The sequence below is a fragment of the Phoca vitulina genome, unplaced genomic scaffold, assembly GCF_004348235.1.
Source record: "Phoca vitulina isolate PV1807 unplaced genomic scaffold, GSC_HSeal_1.0 scaffold13, whole genome shotgun sequence".
Taxonomy (NCBI): domain Eukaryota; kingdom Metazoa; phylum Chordata; class Mammalia; order Carnivora; family Phocidae; genus Phoca; species Phoca vitulina.
The window spans coordinates 46,183,825-46,207,896 of NW_022589716.1; the positions used below are offsets into that span (position 1 = coordinate 46,183,825).

Below are 24,072 nucleotides of genomic sequence, written 5' to 3' on the forward strand. Positions count from 1 at the left end.
TTCCTGTTGCTCTGCACACTCACCAGTTGCTTGTGCCAGGTTTGTTTGTTTGTTTTTTTTAAATTTTAGCCATTCTCATGTGGTATGTTATTGTGGTTTTAACTCCTATTTTCTTACTGAGTAATGATGTTGAGCATCTTATGTGCTTATTTGCCAGCCATATGTCTTTTTTGGTGAAGTATCTTTTCAAATCTTTTGCCCATTTAGAAAAATTAGGTTGTTTGGGTTTTCTTTTTAATGAGTTTTGAGAGTTCTTTATATATTCTGGTTAGAGCTCCTTTATCAGATATATGATAATGCAATTATTTTTCTCCTTGTCTTTGGCTTGGCTTTTCGTTCCTTAAACAGTGTCATTTGAAGAACATAAATTCTTCATTTTGGTTATTGTTAATTTTTTCTTTTATGGATCATGCTTTTGCTGTGACATCTAAGAAATCTTTGTCTAATGCAAGGTCCGAAAGATTTTCTTCTGCATTTTGTTCTAGAACTTGTATAGTTTTAGTGCTTACGTTTAGGTCTATGATCCGTCTCGAGTTAGTTTTTGATTATGTGTTAGGTCAGTGACTTTATTTTTAACTGAGTTTCTTTTTCTGCAAGTATTACAGGCTCACATTGGGAAAGACCATGTACGTGCCTTACGGTGAGGGTCAGGACTTCCATGCCCTAACTCCTCTCGGATCCCCACTCTGCAAAGGCAACCATTCTCAACTCATTTACTTCTTTTTTTCCCTGTGTTTACCTCCATGGAACATGCTTATTCTACTCTTCTTGAGTTTCAACTTTAGACCCTTTCTTTTTAAATTTTTAAATTTTATTATTTATTTATTTATTTATTTATTTATTTATTTATTGAGAGAGAGAGAGAGAGAGAGAGTGAGCACCAGCAGGGGAAGGGAGGAGGGAGAGGGAGAGAATCTTAAGCAGACTCCACACTCAGTGTGGAACTGAACTTGGGGCTTGATCTCACGACCTTGAGATCATGACCTGAGCGGAAACCAAGAGTTGGACGCTTAACCCACTGAGCCACCCAGGTGCCCCAACTTTAGACACTTTCTACTGACTTGCTCCCATTGAAGATTACGTTTGCTTTCTTCCACCTTCTTCCACATCCCCCACCAACCCCACCATGCTTGTTCCCAATGTAGTTGTGTCACCATTTTGTTGAACTTGGTGCTATGGCATCATGACTATGTACTTACAGCTCACAGCAAAATAGTGTATTATGATTACATTTTCTTCCTCACACATTTTTTCCTCTTATAGTTAACTATTTTTTTCATTTGTTTGACTTTGTAAGTGCCAGCCTCTCACTTATGCTTACATTCTTGGACAAACTCTATGGCACCTCTCAACACAGTGCGAAAAATCAGGTACTCTGTAAGTGTCTTTGCTTAGATTCCCTCTTGCTCCTTGGGTTCCTATTTGGACTGGTGCCCTCCCAGCCTGCAGCCCACTGCTGTCCTGGGACTGCTTCTCACAGGGATGTCCCTTCATGCCTCCTCAGTGCAGAGTCTCATTTTTTGGATACTTAGCCTTCCTCTTTCCCGGTGAACTTTCTGGTTTAGGAGGAGCACTTCCTCTCACACATACTAAAGTCATGGCACGTGGGTCCTTGTGTGACTGAAATGTCTTTATTTTACTTTCTCTCTTGTCTGGGAGCTTGGATGCTACATAGAAATCTGGGTTAGAAATAATTGTTCTTCAAAATGTTAAAGCTGTCACCACTGCTGTTGAGAAGTCTGAAGTCATTCTGATGGCTGGTTCTTTGTGTGTGTCTACTTCTTTTCCTCCAGAATCTTTTAGTGGAAGTGGGGTGGGTGGGGTGCAGGCCTGGCAGCCAGGGGTCTGGGAGCTGAGTGGGGAAGAGGCTGGGGGCTTCAGGCTCTCTTGTAACCCCCTGTCTTCAGCTGGGCCTTAGTGCCCCATCCAGGGTCCCCTGGTTCATGTCTCCAGATGTAGTGTGGCCTACAGATAAAGCACAGGATTCCTAGTTGAATTTGAATTTCAGATAAGCAGTGGTGAGTATTTTAGAATGGTGTCCTATGCAACATTTGGACACACTTATACTAAAAAGATTATTAGGTGTTTATTTGAAATTCAAATTTAGTTGTGTATCTAGTTTTTTAATTTGCTAAATAGGGCAACCCTCTCCAGAGGCAACCTCTTTTTTCCTGTCTGGGAAGGTCAGTCACCTAGCTGAGAGGGCTGAGGGAGGCATACCTGTGCAGGGGCGGCTTTCCAACCCAGATTTCTACAGAGCAGCCGACTCATACAAGGGTGACAATAGACGGAAGATATTTCGGCCACATGAGCTCCTATAGACCCAATCCTTCTGTCTTCAGCCTCTCTCGGCACAGCCCTGCCTTCCCAGGGACGTGGCACTCCAGTTCCCACGCCTCTCCCTCCGCACGCCCCACCCTTGCAAGCAACGGATAGAAAGAGTGAAACGAAATCACTCCGTGTTTGTCTGTTTTCCAGATTAGGAAGTTCCATTCACAGCTTTCGCCTGTTGCCAACTCTTTCCTTTTCTCTTTGGCCTAGCAGGTTTTTATCTTTTTCTTCTTGAATTCTCCTTTCTGAGGAGTGTCCTGAGGGAGCAGAGAGAATTTGGGGGGTGAACTTTTGGTAAAAGATATACAGAAAATTGTGTAAATCATGAGCTCAGAGTGAAATGAAGTCTTACAAGGTGAACGCAACCATGTGACCAGCACACAGCTCAAGAGAAAGAAGCATAGTTAGTACCCCAGAGGACTCCTGAAACCCGTTCTAGTCCCTACCACCTCTTTAAGGATAGCTGCTACCCTGCCTTTTGGAAAACTTTTTGCAAGGGATAAATAGGAAATATCTTAATCTTTTCAGGCCAAAGGGTCTCTGTTTTAGCTACTGAACACTGTCCTTGTAGCATGAAAGCAGCCATGGGCAATAGTAAGTGAATGGACTTGGCTGGGTGACAATAAAACTTTATTTATAACAGAGTCTTGGGCAGGATTTGGTCTGTGGGCCGTAGTTTGCCAATCTCTGTTCTAGATAGTGACTTTGCCTATTGTCAGACTTTACAGAAACGGAATCATACTGCATATACTCCTTTGCGTCTGGCTTCTTCCCCCTCAGCATTATGTTTGTGAGCTTCAACCATATTATTGCATGTAGTTATAGTTTATTAATTATTTTTTTTAAATTTATTTCTTTCTTTCCTTCTTAGATTTTATTTTTTTAAGTAATCTCTGCCCTCAATGTGGGGCTTGAACTCAAAACCCTGAGATCAAGAGTCACATGCTCTACTGATGGAGCCAGCTGGACAAGTTTATTAATTCTTTTTGCTGTATAGTATGTTGTTGTGTGAACATACTACAATATATTTATCCATTCTACCATCTATGGTCATTTTGGTAGTTACCAGCTTTTGGCTATTATGAAGAGTGACACGAACAGTTTTGTACATATTTCTTGGTAAATACACACACTATTTTCCTTAAAAAATGTATACTCCTAGGAGTAGGACTATTGGTAGGAGGTTTAAGTAATTATTTTTGATCAGCTGTATTCCAATGGGAGCTATTACTTGACAGGTGAACTTGGCCACTTTGGCTTCACATTCTCCTTCCTTCTTCCCAGGGTGCCATTTAAATAACCCACGGGGTGTGTGTCCGGTTATAGGCTGGGCTCTGTTCAAAGTGGCCTCGCTGGAGCCAACAGCTCCTCCTGGTCCTCAGATTCATCTACAACAAAATATAGAACATGCTTGGGGTACCTGGTGGCTCAGTCATCGTTAAGCGTCTGCCTTCGGCTCAGGTCATAATCCCAGGGTCCTGGGATCGAGCCCCACATCGGGCTCTCTGCTCGGTGGGAGGGCTGCTTCTACCTCTCCCATTCCCCCGGCCTGTGTTCCATCTCTCGCTGTGTCTCTCTCTGTCAAATAAATAAATAAATTAATAAAAAAAAAACAACAAAAAACCAAAATGTGGAACATGCTTTTCAGGCCGTTGTTGGAAGATCGTTAACAGGGCATGTGTCTGGTTCTGAATGCGTGGTAGAAGCAATTGTTGCCACTCTCTTGAAGGGTCTGGGCCCCTTCATAGTTTTGGATGATTGATTGGTTTGAGGATCTTGGTTTTGCTCAAGAACTTTAAAGAAATCACAGGTGAAAGTGTCTACTAGTGTGGGCCCTCAAAATGCGCCTGTCACCCGGAAGGAGCTCAGTTCATGTCTAAGTTTGTTATAGTGACTCTGGGCTCAATCTGGAAATACAGATTGCAGCCTGAGACACAGAGAGCCCACAACTCAGTGGTCCCCGGCTGGGTATCTGCCCTGGAGAAGCGCCTGCCCCTGTGTATCAGGAGGCCTGCTTGAGGGTGACCAGGGAGCTTTGCTGGGACTGGCAGAGAATTGGAAATAAATTAAGTAACCATTGGCAGCCAAATGGATGACTACATTTGGTATGACTGGAGTACTTTATTGTGGTTAAAATAGATAAGTTAGACCTACATGGGTCTCCACGGGTTCACAAGGATAAATCTCAAACATGTAATGCTGAGTAAAAATATCAAGTTGCAGATACATATGTAAGGTCTGATAAGATATATATGAAGTTTAAAACACAAAATGATACCCTGTTTTGTTGATGGTTATACACACACAGTATATAATATTTATATATTTATATATATTTTATGCAGTAAATGCATAAAAATGTGGAGGAGAAGGATTCATGTCAACTTTAGGGGAATGTTTACTTCAGGGAAGGGAGAGAGAAAAATGGGTTTGGGGAGGCCTGGAAATGAAGCTAAAGTGGCCAATTGTTCACCTTGTCAAAGAAGAGTGTTTGTTACATTACTCTCTGCATTTATATATATATTAGCCCCAATTCAAAAACTTTAAATTATTTAAACAATGCTCTAAGTTCCATTTCTGGAATGCAAGCATGAGGAGCTCCATAGATCTACTAAACAAGCAAAACTGGTGCAAATCTTATAAGAAATTATTTTAAGTCTCTGGAAATTGTCCTAAGGGCACACAGCAAAGGAAGAAACGTTTATTCAAGAAAACCTACTGAAACATGGTAAGAACAACGAGTCCGCGGCATTTGAACCATGACCCATTCCCTCCCCTACCCTCTTAGCTTTGATGACAGAAGCTCTGCTCAGGTGGGGCCGCCAGAGCCCAGGTCCCAGCTCCTCCCAGCTCCCAGTTCAAGGTTATGGTTTCACCCTGGGAGGAGCAGGCTGCCAGTATTTCTTATCACTCCTGTGTCAGAAGGTCTTCAGATCATTCCTAGATTCTGTGATTTGCTGGAAGGACTCATACAGCTCAGCAGGTAGTCATACCATGGGTGGGACTTAATATGGTAAAAGCAGGCAAAGCAAACTCAGCAAAGAACACAGGCCCGTGGGGGGAGCCCAGTGGAAAGAGACGCTAGCTTCCCAGGGTCCTCTCCCAGAGGAGTCACACAGGACACAATTAATGTCCTCTACAACACGCGAGGGGTGCCTCCAGTCAGGGGAGCTCGTGAGAGACGCATTGCCCAGGATTTTTACTGGAGATTGGTCACGTAGGCCCCTTCCGCCTAGCATGTAGCAAAATTCTAGACTCTGAGAAGGAAAGCAGGTGTTCAGCGTAAAGCATGTTGTTTGCATAAATAATGAGGCACAATGAGCCAGTCTTATCAGTCCGGGGAGTGGGAACCTTCCAACCCCAACTTCCCAGATGCCGGGCAAGGCCAACTTCCTCAGCAGGCCTTTCCAAAGGTAGCGGCGAGGCTTCCGAGTTAACTCTTCTCCGCACCTGAACCTCTCCCCACCCCTCAGCTACCTGTTGCAGAAGCTAACTTCTAGATGAGTGTGGCCACGAGGTCTAGGCTCCTTTCTCCCACGTAGCCCCTGGTCATGGAGCAGAGGCTGTACCTCAGGCATGACACACGGAAAATGATGAGGTCCCTGTCCCGTTGTCCCAGCTCGCTCACAGGGCGGAAATCCCGCACCAGGAGAGGCAAGCCGAGAAGCCAGAGGCAAGGCCAAGTGTCACTCCCAGAGACCCCTTCCCTCTTCCACAAACACGTATGGCGGCCTGTTATAGACTGGGCAAGCTAGGCCACGGGTATGAGGTGACCAGACCTGGTCTCTCTCCTCACGGAACTCATGATCTGGGGGGACAGCCGGCCCCGACCCAGAAGATTCCAGCACTGTGGCCTTTTCAGAGGTCCTACGGGCCCGACTGGGAGTGGCCACAGGGACAAAGTTCTATTGGAGTGTTTCTCAAAGCAGGACCCTGTATTACCTGCAGGAGAGTCTGGGTAGGAGTGGGAAGAGGGAGACGAGAAAGGGCTGCGGTGGGGGAGGAGGCAGGGTACACAGGAAAATGCATATTCTCAGGCCTCTCCCTAGGCTTGCTGACTGGGACTCTGCACTGTTAGAGCCCCCAGGTGCTTTCTATCAGCCCACTGCAGCGGCTGCAGGGCAAGGACTGCACTTTTAATGCAGTTCAAATGCCCGGTCCTCTTCCTCTGAAATGCACACCCTCTTCCTGTTTGTTGAAGCCCTTTTGACTCCCCTCTTTGGAGAGAGCTTCCTCAAGCCCAGGATTCCCTGGAACTTCATTTGATTTCTACCATATCCATTACACCACTTGAATAATATTAGAAAATTTGGTTTATATTTTCCTTTAAATCGTTTTTATATAAATACATTTCTTTTTTTTTTAAGATTTTATTTATTTATTTGACACAGAGAGACACAGCGAGAGAGTGAACACAAGCAGGGGGAGTGGGAGAGGGAGAAGCAGGCTTCCTGCGGAGCAGGGAGCCCGATGCGGGGCTCGATCCCAGGACCCTGGGATCATGACCTGAGCCGAAGGCAGACGCCCAACGACTGAGCCACCCAGGCGCCCCTATATAAATACATTTCTTTCAGAGGAAATTTTTATTACGGTAAATGGAAAACCAGTGCCACCTGTCATAATCACAGGGAACTAAAAATACCAGCTGCGAACACCAAATGCAGGTACCCCCACTTTTTGAAAGTTCACAGTGCGCCACTTTGCTTTTATGAAAGACCTCTTAGGTATTAGTATCCGTTTCCACTAACCGAAAGAAATCCAAAGATTTTCCCTTACGAGAAAGGGCGAAAAGCGAAAATAGTGTTCAGCGTTTGTCTTGCAGCGAGCGCGCTGATCGAGGCCGTGAGCATCCGGAGCAGCAAGACGGGCGCCGCCCGGCACCTTCCCCCGGAGCCCCACTCAGCATCTCAGCATCAAGCCTTTATCCGTGAGCATCTGTGTCTTATTTCGATTCACTCTGTGCATCCATTAGCAAGATGTGTCCTGAGGTACCAGAAAAGCCTCAGAGAGGTTACTTTTTGAATCTGGATACGGCAAAAAATTTTCCATATAAATGAATGGTGATTGCTCCTTCACTTGACGCCACTCGCCACTCCGGCTTGTGGGAGTTTTCAGAGGAACGCCCTACCTCTGGAGAGCGGGGGAAACCTGCAGGACCATTATGTTTTCCCTAGGTGCCTGCCGAGGCTCCAAGGCCGGGGCCTGCGGTCTCTCTGGTACAAAGGGAGATGAGCTCGGGTTGGAGAAATGTGAAGCATATTAGACCCATGGAGATGTCTCCTGGACACGCGTGGAAGGATTGCAAGGGAACTGAAAAAGAAATGACTATTTTGCCAGAGGACTTGGTGAGCTTTTATCTTGGGATGCCACCTCCATTGTTGGTGGGCCCCCAAGGCAGGAGACTAGGGGTTGGCCACCTGAGCCACCCTCATGGCCTCCTGTGGGCTCCTGCTGTCCTGTCCTCTGAGCCAGCCTGGAATTGTCAGTGCCCGCCTTGCAGTGCTCCTGGCCAGTGACAGGCGCGCCACACGATTTGCTCAACGACTGACTCTTTCATTTCTCTTGACAGGGTAGGTCTTACTATTTTCCTACTACAGAAAAGGAAGCTCAGATTCAGACAGGTTAAGTGGCTGGGCCAAGGTCACACAGCCGGCAGTGGGGGAGCTGGGGTTAGAGCCAAGGAGGGCTGTGTGGGTCCCACTCCAAAGCCATGTTTTAAAAAAATATTGTACACTTATAAAATATATTTTGAACAGATAGGAAAAAAATAGAGAACAATACAACAGATATTTGTGTGAACCTCACTCGGCTAGAACAAATCCTGATGCTGTGGCATGTACTTGGGTTGGGAATCCTTGAAGTCCGGGAAACATTCTGATGAACCTGAAGTCTGCTTTGGGTCCTTCTCCATCACGTTTCTCTCTCTCCCTACACATAACCCTGTCTGAGGTCATTGTGAATCTTTGTCACCCATGTTATTGACTTTTATTACATATGTACGCATCTCTAAATCACAGACAGCAGCATCATTTTGCATGTTTTAAGCTTTGTGTAAGTGGTTTCAGGAGGGATCTATAATTCTGCTATTTGCTTGTTTTCATTCAATGTGATGTTTCTGAGATTTTATCCACACAGATATGCGCGTTCTGGTTTGTTCTAACTTCCGCAGAGGGTTGAATGCACCTCGAGTAGCCAGCCATTCTCCTGTTGAGGGACATAGAGGTCATTTCCTGACACCCTGCCTGTTCCTACAAAGAGTGCTGTTGTAAAATGCCTGGGGTGTGCATGCACCGCCGGGGCCTGGGGACAAGGGTTTCTCCCCGGTCTGCACCTAGGAGGGCCCGCAGGGCATTTGCACCTTCAGCTCTACCGAGTAATGCCCAGCCGCGCTCCAAAGAGGCCGCACCGCAGTGGGGGTGGGGGGCAGTGCAGGTGGGGCCAGGCGGGGTCAGTACAGCGCTCCTGGCCCTGGCGTCCGCTTTCTGCCAAAGGAGGGGTGCGAAGTGGTCTCTTCTTGGTCGGACTTGCTTTTTCTCTGAATTTTAGTGAGGCTGAGCACCTTTTCATTTGTTTACTAGCCATTCAGGTTTCCCTTTCTGTGAAATCAGCTCATCCCTGTTGCCCGTTTTTGTTTTTTTTTTTTCCCTCTAGCTTTTTTTGCTTATCACTTTGTAGACCTTCTGTCTGTACCCTGTTTCTAGACGACGTCTAAGGAACTTCGTCTCTCCCGTTCTTGCTTCTCCTGATCCCCGCGGTCCCGGTGGTGTCGGGAGCGTGCTGTGCACCTGCAAGGTGGCTGCCGGGGCCTGGGGAGCGAGCCTGGTTCTGGAGTCAGGGCTCGGATCCACCGCCTCACCGCAGGAAGCCATCTGGTGCGGCCACCAGGGGGAGGAGCTGCTTCACTGACCGCGGCTAGGGGAGCGCGGCCACCGGGAGAGGGGCGGGGCGGGGCTGGCGCCCCAGGAGGGGCGTGGCCTGAAGCCGAAGCCGAGGGAGACCCCCCTCCCGGCCCCCCTCCCCCGAAGGTGGCGCGGGAGGTGTGGCGCTGGCTGAGCCGGCCCTTGCTACCGGGCACCTGACGCCTGGGCAGGGCAGCCCTTGTCCACGGGACAGAGATCCCTTCCCTGCCTGAGTAGACAGGGGTCCGGGGCTGGAGCCACCAGGTGGCCCTTGGGTTTTTCTGCTCAATATGCTACCATCCTTCATTCTTCCTGGTTTTAAATGAACCAAAGAGCAATCCTGGCAGCTCGACCTCCCTCTTCCAGGGAGCCTGATGTAATTAGTGTTCTTGGCTCTGGAGTCCTGACTCCACTGAGTTTCACATCCCGCCGGGCAGCCGACTCCTGTCTGACCCACAACCGCTGCAGGCGGGACTCGGGCTGGGAGCGGCGCGGGGGAGCCAGGCGAGCTGAAACCCTGGACTGGAAGGGTCTGGTCGGGTGGCTCCCAGCACAGAGCCGGGGCTGCAAGACTGAGGGCTGAAGGTCCCCAGGAACCAGCCGGTGGGTGCTCCCACTGGGAGCCCTGAGTTGGAGGGACACCGGGCACGTGGTTGGCACACAGGAGCCGGTCTGGGTGTGAATCCCGATCCCAGTGTGCCCCCAACCCTGTGACCTTGGACAAGCATCAGGTTTCCTGTTTCTAAAATGCTGTACATAACAGCAGCACCTGCCTTGCAGGGCTGGCAGGCTCTTTGGAGGTTAAATGACTGAAGCATGTAGGGCGCTGTAGGGAGCTGCGGTTGGGTTAGCTGCTATTAATCATATAGAGAAAAACCTCCAGCAGACAGTGCAAAGTGATGGGAAATTATGCATTTTTCTGAAAGACAAACTATGTGCTTTGTTCAATTGCCACACAGAGTATATTAAAAAATACGGTTTCTCCCTTTCATCTCTGACCCCAGTCTCCCAGTTCCAGAGTCCTGGAGGGGTGCACTGTACCAGCTTCTTAGGAATCTTGCCACATATCCCCATTCCCCGCCCCCCATACATACATACACACACATGCACACACACACACATATACATGCACACTCAGTGCTATATATGTATAAACACATACATACTGACATACTATTGGGAAAATAATTACAATCTCTTGTCAATCCAGAAAACCTCTCCACAAAGGGGGAGGAGAAAGAAAACGGTTTTGTTATTGCATAAGCATTGAACCAGACAGCAATGCGCATCTCAGGGAATCTGCTAAAGAGATCACAAAGCTTACCCGTTCCTTTTCTTTCTTTCTTTCTTTTTTTTTAAGATTTTATTTATTTATTTGACACAGAGAGAGAGCGCACAAGCAGGGGGAGCAGCAGGCAGAGGGAGAAGCAGAATCCCCGCTGAGCAGGGAGCCAGATGCGGGACTCAATTCCAGTACCCCGGGATCATGACCTAAGCTGAAGGCAGACGCTCAACCGACTGAGCCACCCAGGCACCCAAAGCTTACCCTTTCCTATAGCCCGGCAGGCACAACCCATTGCACATGAGCTAGTTGTCCTTACCCAAAGGAAAAGTGAAATTCCTCCTATCCCTGACAAGCCGGCAGTTGCATCTTGGGGCCTGGCTTTAAACTCCTGGGAAGAATGGAGAAGGCACAAACCTTCTGGATGTTTACATTTTAGAGAGGGAAACTTGGCTTAAGAAAAAGCCAGTCCTAGGTTGCAAAACTGTCAAGAAACTTATTTAGCTTTAATTTATTTATTTAAATGTTTATTTACTTATTTTTTCTACTAATCTCCACACCCAGTGCAGGGCTCAAACTCATGACACTGAGGTCAAGAGTCACATGCTCTTCTGACTGAGCCAGTCAGGTGCCCCCTTATTGAGTTTTTAAAAAAGATTTATGTATATCTCAATGAGACAGAAATAGCATTTACAATTTCAACTTCTCTAAAGGAAATTCTGAAGTGGATGAGAGGGTTTGTTTCCCTTTTATGCACCAGATAAAATTCAATTTCTTTAGTTATAGGTTTTTTTTTTAAGGTTTTTAGTTTTTTATTTTCCGACTGAAAAATTATTTGTTTAAAATTTTACAGTATAAAAAGTAGAAAGTAGAAATTGAATAACTCCCTGTAAAATCCTATTGTGTGTGTCTGTGTGCATTTATATGTTTTGAAACAAAAATAGGATCAAATTACATATGATGTCTAAATTACGTATTTTACCCTTACAGTGAACACACATTCACAAAGACACACACTCATACACATACATATACATACCCATATACACATACACACACACACCCACACACACGTATCCACACATTCTTGCACACATATACACATGCATCTGTATACACATACACACTCATAAACACTCTCAGACACACATGCATACATGGACACACACATATATGTGTGACTGTGTGTTGTGTGTGTCTTGTGTGTGGAGGCACTCATGGCCTTGTCCACATCCCACCAATGGAACCAGGTTATATACTTAGTTCTCTGTCTTGCCTTTTTCACTTGGCTTTGTACCACAGAAGCTGTTTCTTCTCGGTAGAGGGATGATAATGATAATGCGGACCCCTAACTTTTAGGTCTGCTGATATTCCCTTAAGCACTCCATCTGTATGTGTGCTTTTAACCCCCATACCCTAAGAGGCACATACTGCTATATGCCCATTTTACAGATAGGGCAACAGAGGCTCAGAGAGGCCCAAAGGGACACAGCTGGTGCCGCTCTGTGGTCTTTAGGCAGCAATGTTTTCTGTCACGTGTGTGCACATGAGTGAGTGAGGAGGGGACGGGATTCAGCTCTGTGGGTTGTGTCTGGTTCTGCAACTAGCTCCTGGTGTGGCCTTGCCCAAGTCCCTCCTGGCTTGGGCCTGGGGTTCCCCTTCTGGTGGATGAGAGGTCGGGCTTGTGGCATGTCCAGGCCAGCTCTGAGTTTCACTGGTTCAGATGCGCCCAAACCTGGGGGCCCATTACCTCCTGAGAACCGGGTCCTGCCCACCGAGTTCTTCAGTGATTCGGGCATCCTGCAGTAATGGAGAAGCCTCGGCATGGGAGCAGAGGGCACCTGCTCGTTGAGGGTCTCTCGTCCCTGTCCTCACCCACAGCCATGCCCTCCTCTCCTCCTCCCGTTCTAGTTATGAATTCTGGCTCAAGCTCTGCATGACAGTAAGCTGATGTAAACCCCAGTCGTAGCTGAGCCCACACTAAGCTCTGGCTACCTTTCCTCTCTTACTAATGGCATTATTTTCTCTGGGATTAATAATGCCCTTATTCTTATTTAATTTTTTCCTTTTGCTTAACTTTCTATGTCCCCTAAGCATTCTGGAGAGACTGAGAGAGGAGGTCCCTGAGCAGTGTCTGGACCATAGTAAATACTCAGCAAGTGTGTTGCAAGAATGGAGAATTCTTGGTACTGTGGGGGAGCTGGAGAAATCAGAGCAAGGGAAGACTGGTCTCTTCACAGCTTTAAATGCGTCTGCCCTTCACAACTATCCTGAGACGGATGCTGTTCTCACCTTTCTTTTTGTAGATGGGGAAACTGAGGCACAGAGAGGTTTCAGGTCACACAGAGTGGGTGGTGCCGGATGTGGCCCTGGGGAGCCATGGGTAGAGAAAACCCACAAGAATACGCCCCCAGGTTAGGAAATGTTTCCCCTCTTCCCAGAGGAGATAGCACATCACCTCATTCAATTCTCCAAAGCCCTGCAAATGAGGTAGGAATTATTAGTTCTACTGTCTAGATAAGGACATGAGGGATGGGAGAGGGGAGGTGAGGTGCCCAAGGCCACACAGCCAGGGTGTGGGGGCTGGGGTGGGAACTGGTGGCCCCGAAGGCTCTGCTTCTTTGGTACCCAGCTACTTGCACCAGGGAATGGACAGTGAGACAGGCCAGGAGGGCGGTGCTTGGGTGGGTCTGCTTTTGAGACAGAAACCTTTTTTTGGTAGGGCTGGGTGGCTATTAGAGAGTATGTGTGCTGGTTCCCCCCCCCTTCCCTCCCTCCCTCCCTTCTCTCTTTTCTTTTCTTCTCTTTTCTTTTTTTCCAGTAATCTCTAAGCCCAACATGGGGCTTAAACTCATGACCCTGAGGTCCAGAGTTGCATGCTCCACTGACTGAGCCAGCGAGGTGCCTTAATTTCTCTTTTTTTCTGACAAAGTTGTTCACACAATGATTGCAAACCACTTGAGCAGAGTAAGTGCAAAACGCCCTATTATCCAACCCCTGCAAAGATGACCACTGTTAATGGGGGGGGGGGGCATTCTGTACGTGCACAGCTGTCTGTTAACACCGGTGTCAGGACACCACTCTGCTCCGCACCGCACCGTTTCCCCACTTAATGATCTCAATTGGTACACACACACTTCGTTCTTTTTAACAACTCTGCAGTCCTCCATTGAGTGGTCAACGTAATTTATTTAGCTAATCTGTTACTGGTGCCCATTAGGTGGGAGAAATTCTTTTAAAAGTAGCTCAGCCCAAACTCATTAGTAATTAGAGAAATTAAAATCAAAATAACAAGGAGGTATCATCTCACCATATGGGCGGAACATTAGAAAGGCCGGTGGGGTAGAGTTGGTAATGGAGGGGGTGGGGTCGCAGAAAGCCTTGTGTCTGCGGCAGGCGGGACTGCGCAGCCGCACTGCACTGCGAGGGAGCTGGCGGAGGCAGGGGAAGTCAGCGTGAGCCCGCCGTGCCTCCTGATGTCCCAGAGGGTGGGGGTGCGGAGGACCTGAGTGCTCACAGTGGCCCTGGAGTAGACACAGGTGAGCATGTCTCTGTTGCATTGTTCTTTGGAGACTAGGGGACAGTGCGAGTGGGTGTCAGGAGGGGAAGGACAGAAGGGATTGAGCAGTTGCGCTGTGGCTTGTCCTAACTGAGATGTGCAGCGGGAGTAAAATGTACACTGGATTTTGGAGACTTAGTAAAAAAAAAAAAAAAAAAGTAAAATATCCCATTAATATTCTTTTATATTGGTTATGTGTTGAAATGACGATATTTTGGATATATTGAGTTAGACAAAATGTATTATTGAAATTCATTTCACCTGTTTCCTTTTACTTTGTTTAATGAAGCCATTAGGTCATTTAAAATGATAGGTGTGGCTTTCATTATGTTTGCATCAGCTGACGCTGCTGGGAATACCCTGCAGAGGTTAGACACCCTGATTAGATGAGCTCTTCCTAACATCTTTTTAGAGTTTGCCGGCCTCTTCTATTTCAAGATAAATCTTGCTTTTTTTTATCCACCAGTCTGATAATCTCTGAATTTTTATTTGAGTGTCTAGCTTATTTATATTTAGTGTAGGTATCCATATGTTTGTGATTACATCTCCCATCTTGCTCTTCGTTTTCGATGTGGCTTCTGTTCTTTGTGCCTTTTCCTTCTTTTCCTGTCTCCTTTGCACTAGCAACTGTATTCCCTTTAATCATCACTGCTGTTAGCTGTACCTTTTAATTTTGTTGCATTTGCTCTAGGGTTTACAATATGCACCGTCAACTTACTGCATTTTACCTCCAGATAATATTATACCTCTTCCTATACAGCACAAAACCCTCCTTTTTTTTTAATTTAAAGATTTGTTTATTTATTTGAGAGAGAGACACAGAGAGAGAGAGCACGAGCAGGGGGAGAGGCAGAGGAAGAGGGAGAAGCAGACTCCCCACTGAGCTGGGAGCCTGACTTGGGGTTCGATCCCAGGACCTGGAGATCATGACCTGAGCCGAAGACAGATGCTTAACCATCTGAGCCACCCAGGCGCCCCAGCACAAAACCCTCCTAATAGCATATGCTTTATTTCTCAGTTCCTATCTTTTCCTCTGTTGTTTTTACATAATTTACTTCTGCATATGTCATAAATCCCACAATAACTGTCATCAGTTTTACTTTAAACAGTCAATTGTCTTTTATTATTTCATTTGTTTCTTTATTTCTTTATTTATTATTTATTATTTTGTTTAGTTTCAGAGGTAAAGTTTAGTGATTCATCAGTTACATATAACACTCAGTGCTCACTACATCAAGTGCCCTCCTTAATGCCCATCACCCAGTTACCCCATCTCCCCAGCCCCCCAACAACCCTCAGTTTGTTCCCTCTAGGTAAGAGTCTCTTATAGTTTGTCTCCCTCTCTGATTTTGTCTTATTTTATTTTTCCTTCTGTTCCCCTATGTTCATCTGTTTTGTTTCTTAAATTCCACATGAGTGAAATCATATGATATTTGTGTTTCTCTGACTGACTTATTTCACTTAGTATAATACCCTCTAGTTCCATACACATTGTTGCAAATGACAAGATTTCATCCTTTCTGATGGCTGATTAATATTCCATTGTATGTATAAACTGCATCTTCTTTATCCATTCATCTCTCGATGGACATCTGGGCTCTTTCCATAGTTTGGCTATTGTGGACATTGCTGCTATAAACATTGGGGTACAGGTGCCCCTTCAAATCACTATGTTTGTATCCTTTGGATAAATACCTAGTAGTACAATTGCTGGGTCATAGTGTAGCTCTATTTTTAATTTCTTGAGGAACCTCCATACTGTCTTCCAGAGCAGCTGTACCAGTTTACATTCCCACCAACAGTGTAGGAGGGTTACCCTTTCTCTGCATCCTCACCAACATCTGTTGTTTCCTGACTTGTTCATTTTAGCCATTCTGACTGGTGTGAGATGGTATCTCATCGTGGTTTTGATTTGTATTTCCCTGATGCCAAGTGATACTGAGCATTTTTTAAAATTTATTTTTATTTATTTTTAAGATTTTATTCATTTATTAGAGAGAGAGAGAGAGAGAGCTGCAGAGGGAGAGGGAGAAGCAGGCCCCCTGCTTAGCAGGGAGCCCGATGCCAGGCTCGATCCCAGGACCCTTGGATCATGACCTGAGCTGAAGGCAGATGCTTAACCGACTGAGCCACCTAGGCACCCCGATGTTGAGCATTTTTTCATGTATCTGTTGGTCATTTGGATGTCTTCTTTGGAAAAATGTCTGTTCATGTCTTCTGCCCATTTCTTGAAACAGTCAATTGTCTTTTAAAAAATCATTCATTTCAGACCCAAGTGGTACACTATAATTAAATTTCTACTCATTTATATTGTGCAGTCAATCCTTGAACAATATGGGGTCTGTCTCCTCGTTCCCACTGTTCCACCTTCGTTGGCTTCTTGCCTGGACTCTGCCAACAGCCTTCTATCAGGTGACCTATTCCTGTCCGTCCTGAGGTATGGCCATCAAAGTGATCTTTATAAAATCCCATGCTGGCTTCCATGCATCCACACCCAGGGTCCTTCCCAGCCTGGCCCCGTCTGCCTCTCCAGCCACCAGTCCACATAGTGTTGGCACAGAACTTCTCTCTGTATCCAGAACACACCAGGCCTTTTCCCATGCTGGGGAATGGGAAATGCTAGGCTGCTCCTGAACATAGAACCCCTTCCTCTTTATCCCTCCAGCAAACTCAAGCCTGAGGGTCTCCTGCCCTGTGAGCTCCCAGGATCCCCTAAAGTCAAGAGTCCTCTTCCCTGGGCTTCCCCTGCAGTTTGGGTCACTCTGCTGGTACCAGAGATGCATTTAACTTAGGTTATGGCTTGTGTTTAGTGGTTACTATACTTCTTCGAGTCTTATGGCTTGTATTAGAGGCTTCATGTTAAAGCAGAGTGGAAATAATCCTGCAGGCAAGGAGGGTCTTTCCTTGTCATGGTTCCCCCCAACCCCCATAGGGATGTCCCAGAGGTCTCAGAGACCACAGCTCTCAGGGTCACGCATCTGCATTTACACTGGCCTTGTTAACCCTGGGGCCCCAAACCTTTGGTGTGCCTGTGAAATCCTGTACAGGTTGTGCACAGACGTACTCTATGGGAATGTTAGGCATTAGGTAGTGTGGCAGGCAGAATAATGGTTTCCCCCCAAATGTGTACATCCTAATCCTTGGAAACCTTGCATATCAAATGTTTTGTGGCAAAGGGGAATTAAGCTGCCGGCCAGTGGACCTTAAGATGGGAAGATGATCCTGGATACCTGGGTGGGATACCTGGATACCACCAGAAATGGGGAGGGATCAGAAGTGGGAGACAGAGGAGGCTATTGGGGCAGGCAGAGCAGATGCAGTCCTTGGCTTTGAAGGTGGAGGAAGGGACTACAAGCCAAGACATGCCAGTGGCCTGTGGAGACTGAAAAAGGCAAGGATGTGGATTTGATGAGAGCCTCACCTCCCAAAGGAGCGCAGTCCTGGGACACCCTGATTTTAGCTCACTGATGTCCATTTCAGACTTCCAGACTACCGAAGCGTGAGATCACAGCTTTGTATTGTACCGAGCCACTAAATTTGTGGTTGTTTCTTCTGGCAGCGATAGAAACAAATGCAGGGATACCCTGAACTACACTACACTTTTCCTGTTGTGGGTGTAGACCCTAACCTCTCATAAGATGTCACTTCACCTATGTTTGCCTTCTTCCCTCCTCCAGAACGTGAACTCATTGAGGGCAGGGTCCTGCATCATAGCTCAGAGGCTCAGAAGAGTGAGAAAGACCAGATTCTTCGACTATTCAAATAACAGCTGGAGGAAACAGCTGAAATCCCCATCCCTTGGTGATTTGTTAGAGAAATTATGACAAATCTAGAATGGCACATTATATGGCTGGTAAAAAGAAAGTGTATGGAACACTCTTTTTCAGCTATATTGTTGAGTGAAAGCAGAATGGAACAGAACCATGATTTAGATATAAAAACAAAGGAATTGGCATTTATTTTCCTTTATAATTTATATATTCCCTTAGCTCATATTTTTGTTCAAGAAAATTTGATGGAATGCGCTGGAAGTTGGCAAGCCTTTTCTGTGAAGGGCCAGATCGTAAATATTCTAGGCTTTGTGGGGCAGAGGTCTCCATGACAACCCCTGGGTTCTGCTGCTGCCATGGGATAGCAGCGTGACCGCGCCCCAGTGACGTTTTATTCACTGAGACAGGTGGTGGGTGAGATTAGTAGTAAATAAAAATGTCGAAGTTTTGAGAGGCAAATACAAGAGAGGTAGCTTGGGAACCATCGGCCCGGCATGCAGAACTTACCTCACTGCGATGAATGAAGATACCTCGTCACCAGACATCCCAGCGACCGACTGGGACTGTTTGGGCGAAGGTTGGAGTATGGAAATCTTGGGCTGCACGTAACTCAAGGAGGCCTGACCACTTGGGAACCTTTATCATAACAAGTGGTGTGGAGCACAGAGTCCCATGGCTGGGTCATTCAGTGGCTCCAGGGTGGTACCCAGGACCTGGATCTTTCCATGCCCCCATCCTGTCCCCTCTGTGGACCAACTGCGGCGGTCTCCGTCTGCTTCCTCATCACCACAGGGCAGTGGCTGCAGCTCCAGGGGCACGCAGACTTGGAGAGACTTGGCAGAGAAAACCCTTCCATAAGTCCCTCCAGAGATTTCCCTCCATGTCCCCTGGGTGGAGACTGTGCCGTATGGCCTGTTACACTAGCCATGGTGCAAGGAGTGGCTTCCACAACCAGTTCATGCAGGATTTCCTGATGAGCTGGGACTGCCTCCTTGTGACTGCAAACAAGGATGGGGACCAGCTGGGGCTGCTAGGGTTGGCAAAGAAGTGGGGTGACTTGACTATATCCCAAAGCCTCTCCTCTGTCTTGGTGATCCCCAGCTGGGCCTGGTGTGAATGGCTGAAGAAGCCGTCTGGGTGGTGGCTGTCTTTCAGGGTCACCAGTGGAGGGCCATGACCCCTTAGAAGATTTTCTGGTGTTTGGTTTTGGCTGACTGGCCATTGTCCTGTCGTAAAGACCCCAGCATCTCCCTCCTCTCTGAATCGGCCAGATACACTCCATTTCTGTACAAAGGACTTGCTGTTCCAAACTCCCTGCTGCCAGGTTAGCTCGGCTTTAGTGACAGGGACTCGTGCCTGTTCTTACCCTGTCTGTCCACACTGCGTGGTGGAGGGATGTTCCCGTAGGACCTCCTTGCCTGAAACCCGGGTGCCGAGGCAGAGACCCACTCTTTGGTGTGGCGTTTGAAGTCTTTTGTGATTGGCCTCATCTCCTTTTCCTGATACCCTCCTGTGCTTTAACCATCCCGGCAATGGGGCCACCTCCGGCCCCCGCACCCTCACATGCCCTGGCCTCTGGATCTTGCTTGCTCCTATGGTTTTCTGGTGAGTCAGCCCTCCCTGCCCTCCTTGGGATGCTCAGTACTTCCTGAGCACAGGAACCCCTTCTTCGAGAGAAATCTGCATTGAATTGCAATATGAAAAACAACAAAAGCGATCTTTCATTAGTAAATTTTTATTTTGCAAGTTCAAACTGAAAGCATCTGCTCATTATAAAGTCAATCAGTGAGAACAGTGGCGCTTTCTTAGTGGGCACAAGCAGGACCCGGATGTGCTGACGGCTGCCATCTCTTGCCAGCCTCGGCATCCAGATCGTTTCCCTACTGTGTTCTATGCTCGGTGTCCAGAAATCCTGCCTCACAGAGATAAGAACTAGCAAAGAGTCAAAGTTTTCTAAGAGTACTCCATGACATACATGTCCCCTCATGTATGAAGAGACGGCCTTCAGTTGAGGTGAAAACAGGAGCGGTAGGAATTCAAAGTGGAATCCCTGACAATCTCTGATAACAGGAGGGTAGAGGTGTCTTGTGTTTAATAACAAATATGAAAGTCAGACAAGAAGCACCCACGGGTTCAATTGGATACTAAAAGCGAAGCTTGCTTATTTGTTTGCACACCATCTGGAGGAGCTGAGTGTGAGTCTGGGAAATGAAAAACCATCTCACATGAATGCACAGCTCCCCAACCATCCCACGAGAGTCCACTCAAGTACTGGGTCATTGTGGGCGCTATGCTTTGGGAAAGGCAGATTACAATGATAATGATTCTAGAAATAATGGCAGCTAAAGGCTGTTTATTGTTTTGGTATCTGACAGGCACTTTGCTCAGCACTTTCTCACTCAGTCCTCATACCAACCCTAAAAATGATTTTTCTCCCCTTTCTGCATATGGGGAAAATAAGACTTTGGAAAGGTTATGTTGCCCAAGAGATCACACAGCTAGCGAAGTAGCAAGCCTGGCACTAGAGCCTAGATCTCGAACCCGATGCATTGACAAGATGTATCATGACACACTGACAAGGCCTCCCTGATGCAGGGAAGTGTGGCAGCTTCTAGTATATGCTCGTGGGTGGAACAGGCACAGTGGTTCTGTTAAGAGGAAGTCGGGGAAACAGGGCTGGGTGGGGGGGCTCTCCGCAACCACGGCTGCCCACAGCCAGCACAGCCCACTCAGAGGAACTGCTCTGCCTTTGCAGCAAGAAGAAAACCCCACAGGTTATGAGCCTCCCCGAGGGAGAAGGATCAGCTCATTTCAACTCATGCAAGAAGTGTTCTTAAAACCCTCTGTATAAACACTAGGGAATGGATGCATGCATAACTGCCTAAAAGTACACTTTGCTCAGTGCAGGTTCAAAGTGGCGCCACCGCCAAGTGACAGGTATGGCTCCTGCCCTCCTAGAGTCTGGCCTATTTGGGGACAACCTGTGCTGGGTCTAAGTGGACCCCTGTCATGTTGGCAGAAGCAGGTTTCTCACTGGACCTGCCTCTTCTGCCTGGTTTAGCAGCTGGAACCTGGGAACATGGGCTGACGGTCATCATGGTCACACAGCTCGGCACTAGACAAGAGCTGTCTCAATCTAGCATTGTCTCCCTCTGGGAAGGCTCTAGGGAATTTACTGACCACTCCTGTTTAAAAAGGAGCCCTGTGCAATGGGAAACTCCGGAGAAATTATCGAGGAACAGCTACCAAAATGCACTCTTTGAATCCACTGCGCTTCCAGAAGTATGGATGGCAAGTAAAATAGATGGATTCCCATGTATTGTTTAAATATCACCCCTAAAGTGTATTCTGGGAGTGGCTGTTTTCTGATTATGCTCAACTGTGGGCTGAAGCACGCAGCTCCATCCCTACTGGCAGTCTTGGGGAAGATACTGCAAAAGTTAGGTAAGAGAGCAGGCAGCCAAAGGCATGTGTTTGCTCTCTCCTCCACACCAGAGCCTGGTCAGGGCCAACGTGCAGAAGGTCATGTGTGCTGGAGGGAAGCTTAGATAAGTCTAGTCCAGGACACCCCCAGAGTGGGCCAGGGCAGCAGAGCTCCCCATATCTGTCCCTGACACAGACCTGGCTGAGGGTGGAGTTTCTTTGCTCACTGTGGTCAGGCTTGAGTGCCTGGGCTGTTAGGAACTTGTGGTCCACCACTAGCCCCATTTTGGGCAATGTTGCTATAGTAGAAGAGAATAGAAAGTCTCTACACGAAAATAGAAAGTCTCTGTAAGACTGAAACTGGAACAGAGTGCAGAGAGAAGTTTTCCTTTAACATCACAAGATTTTGAGATGATTCTCCTGCTCAGAGACCAGGTCCAAAGTCCTTGCTTTTCCGGGTGTTGGTCACTTATCTACAATCTCCTTTTCCAGCCTTAGTAGCAGAGCCTATGGCCCAGGCAATCTGACCCAGCTCTGGTCAGCTGTTTCTGTGATGTCCCCATGACCCAGCTCTGTGGCTCAGCTGTTCTTGTGATGTCCCCATGAGCTGCACCCATGGGGTTGCTTCTTCACCATCCGAGGCCCCAGTAAAAGGTCTGCTCCTTGGCAGTGCTCTCTTTGAGTCCCCAGCTGTGTGAGGTCCCTGCATCCCTTGATTCCTATGGCACTCACCCTGTGTTTTTCCTGTGCTTCCTGGCCTTGTAATGTCTTGTCCATCCTAGCCAACTGGAGGTCCTTGAGTGCAGACTCTGCACACTCCCTATCACAGCATCTAGCACACTGCTTTGCGCATGGGCCGCTATACATGTAATACACCACTATGCATGTAATACACATGTCCAGGGTGACTGGCTGGTGCCTGTGGGCTCTCTCTGTTCCTAATGCCTCCTGTACAGACATAGCAGGAGGTCTTACAGCAAACACTGACCTCAGTGCTCATTGCCTTCTTCCACCAGATCTGAAGGCGGGGGGATGAGGTCTCGGGGGTTCATCCTGGCCACCAGGCAGACATCATAACTGTCATGCATGAGGACATTGATGGCTACAACATTCCATTGGTTTTCCCATGGGTCCAGCTCCAATATTTCTTTGGAGATAACCTCATGTCGATCTGAAAAATAGCAAAGTAGGAAGACAAAATATCATGGGGGTATGAAATTCAGAGGTCATCTTCACTCTATTGAACAACTTCCTCTAAAAGGCATCAAGCACCAAAAATTAATGAACAAACAACTGAATAAACATACTTTAAATGGAAGACACAGTGCCCCTAACATTTAAGAAACTAAAAAAGGCCATGTTACAACTCACATTCAAAAATTATTTGAATAATTGGTATATTAACAGGGCATACCATTATCTAAATTTAATAATTTATTAATGTTGGGAGCTAGGGATGAAATTGTCCTTATTTCTACACCTAGGGGGAGATACAGCTTGTGACCTTGTGTGAGTTGCTGACCTCCCCAAGCTTACGTTTCCTTAAAGGCAGACAGGGATGCTAATACTCAGCCAGGGTTCTTGCAGGAAACAAATGGCACACCCTAAGTGGGTGATTTGAAGAGAATTTATTGAAGGGACTTTTGGAAAGGTGTGGGCAGGGTTCAGGAAGACCCACTAAGAATAGCAAGGGCCATTACCACCCCTAGACCTGAGAGGCAGCAAGGGGAAAAATGGGTACTTGCCTTGGAAAGGGCAGCTGTCTAAAGAGTGCAGCCTGGAAGGAGCAGCAGGGAAGATGTAACAGCCATCCTCAGCAACCCCACAGGGAGGGGGCAGCGATAATAAATGCCCTGACTCTACCCTCCTTTCACCCAACAATCTCTGCCTCCCACTGGATGGACTCAACCAGAAGCTAGAGGAGAAGGGCATCTGTGAATACACCCAGTATTTGTCAACTTCACAGGACATAGAGCATGATAGAGAATGGGGCAGAGTGAGTCTGGAGGGGCAAATGGAAGATTTCCAGCCTAGATGACTATTTCACAATTTTGTGATGACCAGAGGAGATAATGTATGCATAAGTGCCCAGTCCTTGCATATTAAAGTCAATTTTTGAAAATGGTCCATGCGTGCTTGTAAAGGATGGTTATTTTGTAGTTTTTGGTGCAGTGTTCCATATACATTCACTGAGTCATGTGCCAACCCTCCTATGTATTTATGGATTTTTGTGGGCTTATTCTTCCAGTTACTGAGAGAACTGTGTTAAAATATCCCACTAAGATTGTGGATTTGTCTGTTTCTCCTTTTAGTACCGTCAATTTTTAGTCTACACATTTTGAGTCTGTTATTAAGTACATATAAATTTTACCACTTATAAATTTATCATTATGAGTGATCCTTGTACTCTAGATTAAGTTCCATTCTTTTGACTGATATTATAAATTCTAAAAAGTAGGATTTTAAGAACCATTCTAATGATCTTTGTCTTTTAATTGGAGCATTTAGTCCATTTACATTTAATGCAATTACTGATATATTTTGGTTTATATCTACCACCTCATTTGTGGATTGTCCTTGTCTTGCTTTTTCTTTCTTTTCTCCTTTAATGCCATCTTTTGGATTGGCTGAGTATTTTTTTATCATTCCATTTCCCTTTCTTTACTGATTTAGAAGTTATAAACCCTGTTTCTATTTTTTTTGGTGGTTATCCTAAAAAGTAAAACATGCATACTTAACTTATCAAGACCTAAACATAATCAATACTTGACCCTCTTCTTGGAGGGCTTTAGAATAGTTTAATTATAT

At 46.6% G+C, this 24,072-nt stretch overlaps 1 protein-coding gene across 1 annotated transcript in view; it reads right to left on the minus strand.

Moving 5' to 3' along the window:
* Nucleotides 1-22,253: 22,253 nt before the first annotated feature.
* Nucleotides 22,254-24,072, minus strand: part of KBTBD12 (kelch repeat and BTB domain containing 12) — a 68,629-nt gene continuing 66,810 nt past the window's right edge. The window contains exon 6 of the mRNA XM_032412159.1: nucleotides 22,254-22,435. Coding sequence (XP_032268050.1) covers nucleotides 22,254-22,435 — 182 coding nt within the window. The remainder of the gene's footprint in view (nucleotides 22,436-24,072) is intronic.